The sequence below is a fragment of the Chelonoidis abingdonii genome, chromosome 10 (assembly GCF_003597395.2).
Source record: "Chelonoidis abingdonii isolate Lonesome George chromosome 10, CheloAbing_2.0, whole genome shotgun sequence".
Lineage (NCBI taxonomy): Eukaryota > Metazoa > Chordata > Testudines > Testudinidae > Chelonoidis > Chelonoidis abingdonii.
Genome location: NC_133778.1, coordinates 41,897,879 through 41,910,056, shown reverse-complemented (window position 1 = coordinate 41,910,056; position 12,178 = coordinate 41,897,879). Strand labels below are relative to the sequence as shown.

Here is a 12,178-nt window from a genome sequence, read left to right as displayed (position 1 = left end):
TAATATTGCGACTTTTAGGTCTGTAATCGAGTGACCAGGGAGACTGAAGTGTTCTCCGACTGGTTTTTGAATGTTATAATTCTTGACGACTGATTTGTGTCCATTTATTTTTACGTAGAGACTGTCCGCTTTGGCCAATGTACACAGCAGAGGGATGTCAAGAATTATAACATTCAAAAACCAGTCAGAGAACACTTCAGTCTCCCTGGTCACCCGATTACAGACCTAAAAGTCGCAATATTACAACTTCAAAACAGACTCCAACGAGAGACTGCTGAATTGGAATTCATTTGCAAAATGGACACCATTAAATTAGGCTTGAATAAAGACTGGGAGTGGATGGGTCATTACACAAAGTAAAACTATTTCCCTATGTTTATTTCCCCCTCTACTGTTCCTCACACTATCTAGAGACTTGTCATTATACTGCTTCCCTCTTGGTTTGCTCAGAAACCAAGTATTTGCTTTTGTTTTCCTTCCTTGAAGTCACAATTCACCTTCACTCTGCTGTGTGCACACTAAGATCCTAAGAACTTCTGAAGCACTGCAATGAGAGGAGCACTTTTATTGCTCCAGCAGTGTTAGAGGGAAACTGCATAATGCCTCCTGCGTGCTATCGGAAGGGTGCTGGGCAGATGCACTTGCCTCACCCTTAATACAGTATAGGAAGCAATCCTCTGCTGATCCCTCTGTACAGGACGATGAGCCACGGCCATACTTCAATAATAATTAATGACTAGAAACAAAATGACCAGGAGTATTGGAGAGAGAATAGAGAGGGAAAAGTTGGCATTAACTATCCTGGGGCGGGGTGGGGGTCAAAAGTTGGCACATGTCAGCTGATCCAATGAATGGGCAGTTAGAATAAATATGTGGAGCACTACTGATCCACTTACTGCATCTAAATCTATTTCACACAGTTTTCATGGTGTGGGCTTTTACTATGCATCTTTCCTGACATTTCCTATTTTGATGTTCTTTCAGTTGGATAGCATTGCTGGTGAATGGCTAGGCCTTCCTCCACTGCCTTCAGCCAGATGCCTTTTTGGTCTGGGAGAGTCAGACAACAAACTGTATGTAATTGCAGGAAAGGACCTTCAGACAGAGGAGTCTCTGGATTCAGTATTGTGCTATGATCCTGTGTACGTTGACAGTTTATGTTTACTGAGCATGTTTAAAATAACCCTTTTTTCATTTAAATTGCCCTAATAGTATGATCTTCCAATTCCAGGGCAGTAAAATGGAGTGAGGCCAAAAAGCTTCCACTCAAAGTATATGGCCATGCAACAATTTCACACAATGGGATGATATACTGTCTTGGAGGAAAGACTGATGACAAGTGAGTACCAAATAATTTCATGGTAATTGGTAGCATTGATTAGCTGGGTGTCCTCACATTCAGCTATCAAAGCTCACTTTATTTGCAACTGGTTGTGGGTTTGATACATGGAATCACATTATGATATCTATGAAATATCCATTGTAATGTAAAGTACTACATGCCTATTATTATGGCCAATTGACTTGATTAGCTGACTTTTTAGTTTCTATGTCATAATATGTTCTGTTGCGTATGTATGATTCAATGTTTCTCATTGGGTTCTTATTCCTAGCTTCTTGGTCAAATTATACACCAAAAAACATTCGCAGCACATTGAGGACTGTATCCAGCTACTGAAACTCCTGTTTTTAATCATTCCAAATTGCAAAGCCTTGTTAGCACTGTAGTTGAAGCCATACTATGATCATTTCATTAAAGAAAGAAAGACTAGGAGCCTGAGCGGAAATAGGATGCATCTCAATGGGAAAATAACATGGGGACACCATGATAGGGTTGATTGACGAGTGCCAGAGATGTCTGCTACAATCAGAAATTAGCTAATTTCTACAAGCAGGTTGTCTACTATACGACTTGGTCATCACTCTACTTGGTGCTGCTGTCTTACTCTCTCCTGGAGTGAAATGCAATGCTTGCTCTTCATGTACAGGATATAAAATAAGGATCTCAAGAACTCAATGAGCAAATCGTCTTTCTTTTCCTGTAAACCAGAATAAAGATGCAAATGTGTGTGGAAGAGTTAGAATTTTTCCAACATTGAACACTAATGCAACCAAACCACTACATTAGAAGATAGGGTTTCCTCAAGCTGACTCTTGTAATCAAGAAATTATATATGTTACATTTTAAAAGTGTCTAGTTCACAGATAGTAGACTTGTCCCTGCAGCTTTTTATTTGGGTATGTCAGTACTCCATATTTTGTGGATACATCTCTCCAAAACAGAATATTCTGCTGCAAAAGGATAAAAGTCCACAGTGTTAGTTATTTGGTTATCTTAAACTACACTGTAGCCGCTAAGAAAATAACCTCTTATCCTGACCTGATCTACCATATCTACACTTCAAATCTCTCCTTAAATACACATTTCTTCCTATCAACTCTAGTCTTCCATGCTTAGGGATAGTATGATAAGTGTTAATACACACATTGTAAGGGTTTTATATATAATCAACTACAGCAACTGTGCAATCTTATTGTAGTAATCTTTGTGCTCAGTCCCCTCTCTTTGTTACCATCCCTCAACACATACCATCTTAACCAAGAGGTGTATGGAACAGGGACATTTTTTCTTGTGTGTAAAGCACCATACGCATTATGGCACTGTGTAAATAGCATAACATTTATATCCAGTGCTATGGCTGTGAATGGGGATTTACAGAAACTCACAAGCCCTTATCCCTGCCTTACAGAGCATACAGTCTAAGTTAGAAATGAGAGAACCTCAAGTCAGGAGAAGGAGGAAGATCATAATTAACATGGCTCAGACACAGACAGAGGTTTGTCAAACCACGTAGTTAGTTTAATAAATAGTACTTGTATGTATTGACTTCTACAAGAATTAGAAGTCCTCATACAGCACTAAATGCACTTGGGAGAGCAAATTCGATCAGGATGATCTAGTTAACATGTTAGCATTAAAAAAAACTTAAGTGCCCAGCTCTTCTTTCTCTCTCTCTTCCCCCTGCCCCCCACCGCACCCACCCACCTTTGTTTAGCCATTTACCTAGATCTGAAATAAGTGTGATGAGCAGGAACGCTGCAGATCTAGGTATGTGCCACTCTTTCACTGAGTATATGTTACACAGAAAATCCATTTAAGTTAGATGTCTCTTTAAACTTATCTATTCAAAGGATTTACCAGAGATACTTAGAGTTTTTCTTTTTCCCTCCCACAGGAAATGTACTAACAGGGTATTTATATACAATCCCAAGAAGGGAGACTGGAGAGATCTGGCTCCCATGAAAGTGGCTCGCTCAATGTTTGGAGTGGCTGTCCATAAAGGCAAAATTGTGATTGCAGGAGGTGTCACTGAAGAAGGGCTTTCAGCCTCTGTCGAAGCCTTTGACCTCACCACCAATAAGTGAGTGCATATCCAATTTTAAAATAATTTTTTAATTTGCATTTTAGTGACTAAGTTGCCTTACTTTTAATTAATTTTATTGTGGGGGAAATGATAAAGATGTTAAAATCAGGGGAAACATTTCAGGATAAACTATTTGCTTCATAAATAGTTACTCTTTAATATAAAAGCTCCAAACAGATTTTCAGTTTTAAATCCATGCTCTTAATTACAAAGTATACTAACTATTTATGGTAGGTCATAATTGTAATGAGATTACTGTAAAATCTATAAAGTCAAATTAGAAGATGTGTTGATATTTTACGTAGCAGATACACTTGAAGTTAAATATATTCTGTCCCAGAGCAGGTCATATTTAGAATTAAAATAATATAAAAAGTGGAAGTTTTACCAAAAAGTTATTCATGTAGGGAAGAATATATTTGACTTTAGCTTCTACTCTATGACCTTTTCCTGTAGAAACGTTTCATTTTGCCCAATGCTTGACAAAAGCAAGTCAGAATATAGATAATTATCTATCATCCTACTTTAATACTTTTTATGGCTCTCTTACACTTTCATTCTGCATTTAAACCTATCTTATCAGGAAAGTCTAACATTCTTTTTGCATTTACACTGCTGAAAATCAGGAATAACTTCACTGGAGTGAATGGGTTACATCAGCGTGAGAAGAAAATTGAGCCCGTTGAGTTTACCTGTGCAAGTGTTTTAGGTTTTTATGTTATGCTTCTGCACAGGGGGGAGTAACATTGCAGTGGAAAACTCCTGACAATGCTAAAGAGCTTGACTCTTCTTGCTCCATTATGTTAATACTGGTTCAACAGAATGAACAGAAAGCACACCTACACCTTTGGAGGCTGCAGCAGGAAGAAATGAGGACCTTCCCTGCATAAAGGCTCTTGAGAATGCACACTTTGGCCTTAATGCTAGTGGATGGAGAAGCAGAATGTCAGTGTTGGTATGCTGTGGGCTTTCCCACATGCTAAGGCTCCTCAGACTAATCCTTAACCCTTTTGTTTCTGCCAACCATAGCTGTCAGCATGGGATATCTCAGATACTTCTTTCATTCTGAACAGAATGTTTGGAAAGTATTATCTGACTGATTTGATTTTGTTTATAAATAACTTAAAGGTGGGAGGTTATGCCTGAATTCCCCCAGGAGAGAAGCTCTATCAGTTTAGTCAACTTGAATGGATCCCTGTATGCTATTGGTGGTTTTGCTATGGTTCAACTTGAGTCCAAGGAATTTGCACCAAATGAAGTTAATGACATATGGAAGTAAGTTCTATTGTAATCACATTTCCTAAATGGAAAATTCACCTTGAGGTTTATAGAAGCTAGGGAGTAAGTCAAATCAGTATTACCCTTTCATTTCATAAATGAACTATTTATATACATGCCATAGTGTCTGGTGAGCACAATCTTTGTGTGCAATGAAGTACTACAGATGTGAGACTTGGACCTGGAGAATACTTCCACCTTCAGGTGAAATAATGTTAACAATACATTCTAAATCACATCCCGCCAGTTGCAGGCTATAGTATAGAAAAAGGAGAGTGGGGGTGCAGTATTTCTGGGTTGGTTCAGCTCCATAAAGTGAAATACATGTTACACTCTGACTTTTTGGCTAAGGTACCCTAATGTCACCTTGTAGACAATGCTGCAAGCCTCTTTCTTAGGTTGCCTAAACAATTTTAAGCTCATCTTTTCTTATGCAGGATGATCTGGAAGAGACAGCAAAATGGAGAGTATTATCCCTATTATTGCATTCACATACACGAATAGATAGATGAGTTGCAATCCACATATACACTTCTAGACCAAACTCCCTTATTGAGAGTCACAAACACACATTCTAGAGTTTGAATCTGAATTAGCCAATATATGTGAAAAATCCCATATAGTCTGCAACTCCTGAATTGTTCAGGTGACTTAAGGTGTGTGGAGCAATTGGTGGGATGATAGAAAGGATTCTGGGAAGAAATGAGTTTGAGGAATGTTTTGAAGAGGGGGAGAGGAGATACTTGGAGAAGAGGCACCAGGAGACTGTTCCAGGGATGAGGGAATCATGTTGCAAGGTGCCTAGCCAATACTAAGATAAAGGGACAAAGGGAGCAGGAAGGAATCAGAGCATCCTAACATTCTATTTGGGAGGATAGAAGAAGGGCTCTTACATAGTAACAGTTTAACACAAAGGCTGCTGGGAGCTCTTGACATGTGGATTATTCTCCTTGTTATACATGTGTCTGAGGGAAAAGGTCAAGCTCAAAGAGCTAAGAAATTGAAGTGGATCTGTATTCACAGTATCTTGTTAATTGCAGGTATGATGACGAGAAGAAGGAATGGTGTGGCATGTTGAAGGAGATTCGCTATGCCTCTGGAGCCTCCTGCCTTTCAACACGTTTAAATCTATTCAAGCTATCAAAGCTGTAAACAAAACGGCTAGGAAATTAAATATGATGAGGGAGTTCTGATTATGGCCATTTTATTTTTATTGCATAAAAACAAACTGTACAGAGATTTATAGTAAGTATCCCTTAAACTGTGACTGCAGCTGTGTTTTAAATGGTACTCATTTTTTTTAGATAATAAACCAAAACTAACTTTTCGCTCAAGGTTAGAATCAGAAAGAATTCTGATTGACATTGACTGGAACTGGTTTTGAATAAATGAAGATATCATGTGAAGCTCACTCCTTCCACATGTGAAATTCTCATTGAATTGACCAGAGTTCTGCTTACAGGATTGGGCACTTATCTTGAAACAGTTTTAAGAAGTCCCACCACAGATGTAAGAGACATAGCTAAAGCCAATTAATTTCTAGATAGCTGCTAGTTCTATTTAATTGGTCTTATTAGCGATAAAGCTGTATAAACAGCCTATTTTCCACTCCAACCACATACACAAAAGTTGCATGGTCTTGCAGATCTAGTAACATTCAGAAGAGAGTAACTGAATCTGACATATGCATAAGCCTACTGAAGACAAAGGTACATCATGTGGCCTAGGAAACATGCTTTAAGCTAATGCAGTACTAGTTGTTCTGTGAGCCATGAAAAAAGAAGTTTACAAGGTTATTAGGTTACGGGTACTAGCCCTACAATTTGACATGCTTTGATTTTTCTTCTGGTTGCAAAATCCTTGTAAATTTTTTTTTCTTTGCATGTGATTTTTGGCTTGTTTATAAAGCAGATTTTTCTGTGATGTTTTTGTAAGAAATTTTCAAGGCCAGTAACCTAGCATTCATGAACAACCCTCCAATGATAAACCCTCAGCGTGCACCTGTAACGAAGGGAAATGTTTTCAGCTAGGGCTTCTAAATCATAGCAAGGAAAAAATATTTTAAAAGTGATGAAAAATATCTTGGCCATCTCTGTCTTAGTGGTGCTTGTTTAGTTATGTCTGCTGCTCAGTAAGTCATAATCATATAAAAGGTCTACATTCTTTAATAACTTTCATATGTTAGAGGAGGCGGGAGTAGAAAACAACAAAGAACATTTTCTGTAAACAATGCTATGAGACTTGGCACCATAAACTCAGACTTTCTGTTGAGAGTGCAGGTGTGCAAATAGAGGAAACTGGCAAAGAGGGGCTGGGACTAAAGTCCTAGCGAGCCTGTTCATCACATCCACAGCCAACTAATCTGAAGGGAGTTTATGAAGCATCATAAGATGTGGAAGGGAAGAGACATGAGTTTTCTTGCTGCACTACAGGGATCAAAGGAAATTCATTCTGTGTTGGATACCTCTTCCTTTCTCCCACCTCACTGAAGCTCCTTCAGGCAGCAGGGACTTAGTTGTGCTATTTACATCAGGGGGAGTGGCAGCAGGTTGAAGCAACATATTCACACAGCCCTTTTCAGCCTTCAGTAACTACCTACGTGCTTCACATCACCACCACTCTCCTTCCAGTGAAGAGGAATGTGTTGATCTTCACACCATGTGTTCTAATATCACATCTCCACAGGTAAGCATCAAAATATTTTCCTGTGCACCACCCTTCTGAGAAGAAGGCTATGCTAAATGCACATAACTAAGTCAGCAAGGCCGTAGGATTTTTTTTTTTTTAAACCTCACTCCAGAGACCTGTGAAAAGCATCAAGCCTTGTGAGCACCAACAATTGCCTGCTATGCAACACTTCCCACAATTTGAAAGGGGAAGGCAAGGCCTGGATAGAACTAATTTGGGACACATTTACTAAAATGCAGCTAAGAATAGCAAAGAAAATGTACTAGTTGCTTTGATTGTTGTATATTCAATTATCACATTTAAATTATATTTCATACAGCTTTGGCCAAAATAATAACTTAGTATTATATAGTATTTAAAATGTATTACAGATGGTATTTCTATGGTACATGAATGAGGAAACACCACTAATCTAATCCAATATGATTGTAGCAAACATGTCAGGACTGTACAAAAATTAAAAAGAAACCCAATATGAATGTAGGTTCTTCCAGCACTGCCTTCCTAGGGAAGATAAGTTAGCATGTCGCAAAGGCACAGGCACAAAAAGGCATTGCAGGATGACATTGCACAAGTATACTCCCAGGTCTCATCTTTTTGGTTTTCCCCATAGCACACAGTATCAGCCAGCTCGTCAGCTGAAGTAACTTGACAGCCTTGTTTAAGTCAATGGAATTACCCAGATTTACACTGTCTGAGGAACTGGCCCTATAATTTTAGGCATATCTGTTTACATTGATCTTTGCTGCCAGCCATATGCTGGATTGCCTTGATAATTCAGACTACACAGGGAAGTAAGTCTAAAATAGGTAGGGTGTGAATTTAAAGGGCACTAACTATTCCACTCTAAATCACATGTGGACACTTACTGCACATTAAAAGTGCCTTTGCGCAGTTTACCATTTGAGATAACATTTTAAAGTGTATTGTGCTAATTAACATATGGATTATGCCTTTAGACTCCACTTCCTTTTTGTCTCTCTATATATGGAGGAGGAGTATTGGGTTTGAATAAGAGGGTTTATTTTTCAGCACCCAAAAAGCCTTTTGGCTTGTGGTCTACAGGTCAACCTTACCCCTGTTCTGTTACCCATTGTATGTGAGTCAGCAGCAAAACCTGAACTGTACATGTTTCTACAGCAACTAGCATAATTAGGCCCCAATTGCAATTGAGGCCTATGGCTGGTGCCATATGATAAAGTTTTTTTTACTACTTGAAATCAAGGTAAAGTACATACATGGTATTAGCTCTAGTCACTATATCCAAGACTGAAATGAGAGACACTGATTGATAGTTTGTTGGGTCTTCTCTTTGTAAGCACACAGGCTTTCCAACTTCTCACTTGTTTTTCAACACTTAACCCAAAATGCTTGCTAGTGGTTCTGCGGTTTATTTTGCAGGCTTTTTTTTTTTAGAGTTCTTGGTGCCTCTGCTATGGGCTGTTGACGTGAGTATAAGAAAAACAAAACAAACACTCAGACTCCTTCCACAAAGGCCCAATTCTGATTTCAGACATAAAATTAAGACACCTGTTGCTGATCAATATGACCCTGATATTGACAACTATCAGCACTTGCTGCCAGTTAGTACTCTGAACAAATGAATTGTAATTCCTTTTAGATTGTAAAATCCCCTGACAAGAGACCACCACCAGAGGGTCACATGCCATGTTCACTAAATAACATTTAAACATTTACTCTAGAGGAACAATATAGCAAAATTGTTGGTGTTTTATTCAAATTGTTTATTGTAATATCAGGTTTTTTCCCCTCAAGTAAAATTTCCATGACTTTTTAAGCTAACTCATTTTGTTTCAGTCATCCTTAAAATATGAACTAGCTGGTACCAGTGGAAAAGTCACATGCTTAGGAGACTTTGAAGCTCTTTTTCTCAGGACTTCTCTGTTTTTTGTTTTTGTTTTTTTACAAGCACTGCAAGATAACAGCCCTTCTTTGGGGAGTGTGACTAACACTGATGGCATTAATAGACAGTAGTGGTCAGGAGGAAGGACAAACAAACTTACCACTATTTTTACACTTGGCTTCAGGTTTTTTCACTTTTCAAGGACAAATGTACTTTCTTAATTCACTTCAACACCAGTTTTGAGCTAGGTCTTACTTTGCCTTACAAATATTCAGCACAGAACCCAGCCTTGTGTAACTTGGGAACATTTATCAGCATGGACACAAGATCTGTACTATGGTAATTAAAAACCTAATTGCTGCAGAGCAGTTGTGTTCAGCTTCTCTCAGATGCAAGCCAGGTGAGAGGCTATCAGGTGTGCTGAGGAACACATTACCACTTTCTGCCACAACTCAACCTCCTTTCTTACACATACACACACACATACCCCAATAGCCTGTAATCTGCCTGTAGGAAAGCAAGAGTCCATGCAAGTGACTTCTGACTAGTTTACAGCTTTTTGCTCTATTTTACTGCAGCCTAACCTAGCTTTCTTCACATGTAGTTCTTCTACCTTTAATAGCTTTGATAGTGTTTTGGATGTTTTGTTTTGCAAGAGGAACAAAATGAAGTGCACAGTTTGTGGAGTTTCCAGGACCCACTCTGCAGTAGAAGAGCAATCCACAGCCCTTGCAATGTCTGTCAGCTTGATCAGGAGTCCCATGGCCATAGGAGAAACAGCAGCCCCCCTGCATCTTCCACAAGCCACAGTAAACACAGCCCCACAGAGCCAGGTATTCTCACAGGAGAGAGGAACACCCTACCCTTGCAGGTTAGAAGTTCTTTCCCTTAGTCCTGAGGAGGTAGCATCAAGTATAAAAGAAGTTAATACTTACTGGCTAGTAAAGAGAGTAGTAGTAGCCAATTGCAAGGTGGCTAGTTTAGAGCTGCAGCAGCTTGCCCCTATCAGCTTTAAAGGGAAAGCACCAGAAAGGCATCCTGGGAAAAAGTTTGTTAAAAGGGCAGCCCACCTCTCAGAGGAGCCCTAATGACCAGGCAGTCATAAAGAAAATTGCTCCTAAGAAAGAGGTTGCTTTTCCATAGCATTGCTTCACCACACCACCCATATTTGCCTCCAAGAAACACTGTCTTGTCAGTTCTGTTCCCTTCTCCTGCATCTCATTGTCTTAGGTTTTCTCAACAATCCTGAGCACTTGTCTGACTACTGGAAGTCTAGTTACTCTGGAGATAGTTTGGGGAAGTCCCTAAAAAGTCTGACATCAGGTAGGCATTGTGCTACCTCTTCCCCCACCAGTACCAAGACAGTATTAGAGATTTCACTATCAGGTAGAGTATCAGGAAGGCCCTCCTAAGTTTTCAGCACATATTCATAGTTTTGCCCTCTCCCTCACTTATAGAAATGTCATTCTCTATTTTGGAAAATGAGTAAGAAAAGTAACCCCAAAATTCCCCATCAACCATTAAAGGCAGTGCTCTTCTTTAGGACACTGAGGTCTCAATCTCCATCTCAAACTTAACAATATTGAATAATGTGTACTCCCCTTCTAAGCAGAGAAGTTACCTTACTCATATTTGAAGTTAAGTTTGGCTGCAAGCTGTACTATGTAATACCAGATACTCACTTGTTTTGGAAGGTTTTTGCTGTCTTCCACCAGTCTGACAAATATAATTCACCTTTAACTTCTGCAGTGTTCTCATTAATTTGTATGTAATTTTATTACCAACGGGCTGGTCCAATGAGAGCTTCTGTGCAAATGAGCCATGTGCAATCCCAACCTCTAGCAAAATCCTTCAGGTAGGCCTACAGTACTCTCAGAGTAAAGTCCTTTATCTTTCCCTGCCCCCCCCCTTTTGGAAATCCTTTAATTTTATTTGCTCTATTGCTAGTTTTATAGCCCCATCATAAATTGCATGTGAATAGGGTGCAGTGCAGGCAGATTCGGGGTCTATTGGCTGCCACACCTTTGACCTAGTTTACTTTTTGGGGCCCAAGAAATATTTGGGGAAGCCCCAGCCACACTCCCTACACCAAAGGCCCAGGATTCCCAACCCCACAGGAAAATCCTCATTAGCTTCTAAGTTTACTGCCACTTTGATGGACAGGTACCAAATAGCTGCAGTATGGCCAAGAAAGCCTGCTTTAATACGTTTGGTTAGGATTCTTCCATCCCAATGTTTCTGTGCTGCTAGTGAGATTCTGCATTCACTTCTCGTTATCCATTTTGTCACACACCAGAGCATACCTCATTTCTAAAGGATTTACAGCTATTTCTGCAATAATGCTTCCAAATTTTTGTTTGATAAATTTTGTGTCCCCTCCTCTGTCCCTTCTGAGGAGGTGGTAGTGTCATTTTATGGTCAAGCTGCCATAGTACCAGTTGGCTCCAAGCTTTTAACTAGTTATAACTTGGTGATAATGTAAAATTCAAGTTTCTTTATTCCCTTTTTAGGGTACATCTACACTATGGGATTAGTCCGATTTTACATAAACCGGTTTTGTAAAATAGATTGTATAAAGTCGAGTGCACGCGGTCACACTAAGCACATTAATTCGGCGGTGTGCGTCCATGGTCCGAGGATAGCGTCGATTTCCGGAGCGTTGCACTGTGGGTAGCTATTCCATAGCTATCCCATAGTTCCCGCAGTCTCCCCCTCCCCTTGGAATTTTGGGTTGAGATCCCAGTGCCTGATGGGGCAAAAATCATTGTCGCGGGTGGTTCTGGGTAAATGTCGTCACTCATTCCTTCCTCCGGGAAAACAACGGCAGACAATCATTTCGCGCCCTTTTTCCCTGGATTGCCCTGGCAGACGCCATAGCACGGCAACCATGGAGCCGTTCAGCTTTTTTTTTTTTTTTACTGTC

At 39.6% G+C, this 12,178-nt stretch overlaps 1 protein-coding gene across 1 annotated transcript in view; it reads left to right on the top strand.

Annotated features, from left to right (window-relative positions):
• Nucleotides 1–6,114, top strand: part of KLHL41 (kelch like family member 41) — a 12,247-nt gene extending 6,133 nt beyond the window's left edge. The window contains exons 2-6 of the mRNA XM_032771059.2: nucleotides 985–1,142; nucleotides 1,232–1,339; nucleotides 3,237–3,422; nucleotides 4,554–4,700; nucleotides 5,744–6,114. Coding sequence (XP_032626950.1) covers nucleotides 985–1,142; nucleotides 1,232–1,339; nucleotides 3,237–3,422; nucleotides 4,554–4,700; nucleotides 5,744–5,855 — 711 coding nt within the window. The 3' untranslated portion in view covers nucleotides 5,856–6,114. The remainder of the gene's footprint in view (nucleotides 1–984; nucleotides 1,143–1,231; nucleotides 1,340–3,236; nucleotides 3,423–4,553; nucleotides 4,701–5,743) is intronic.
• The last annotated feature ends 6,064 nt before the right edge of the window (nucleotides 6,115–12,178 follow it).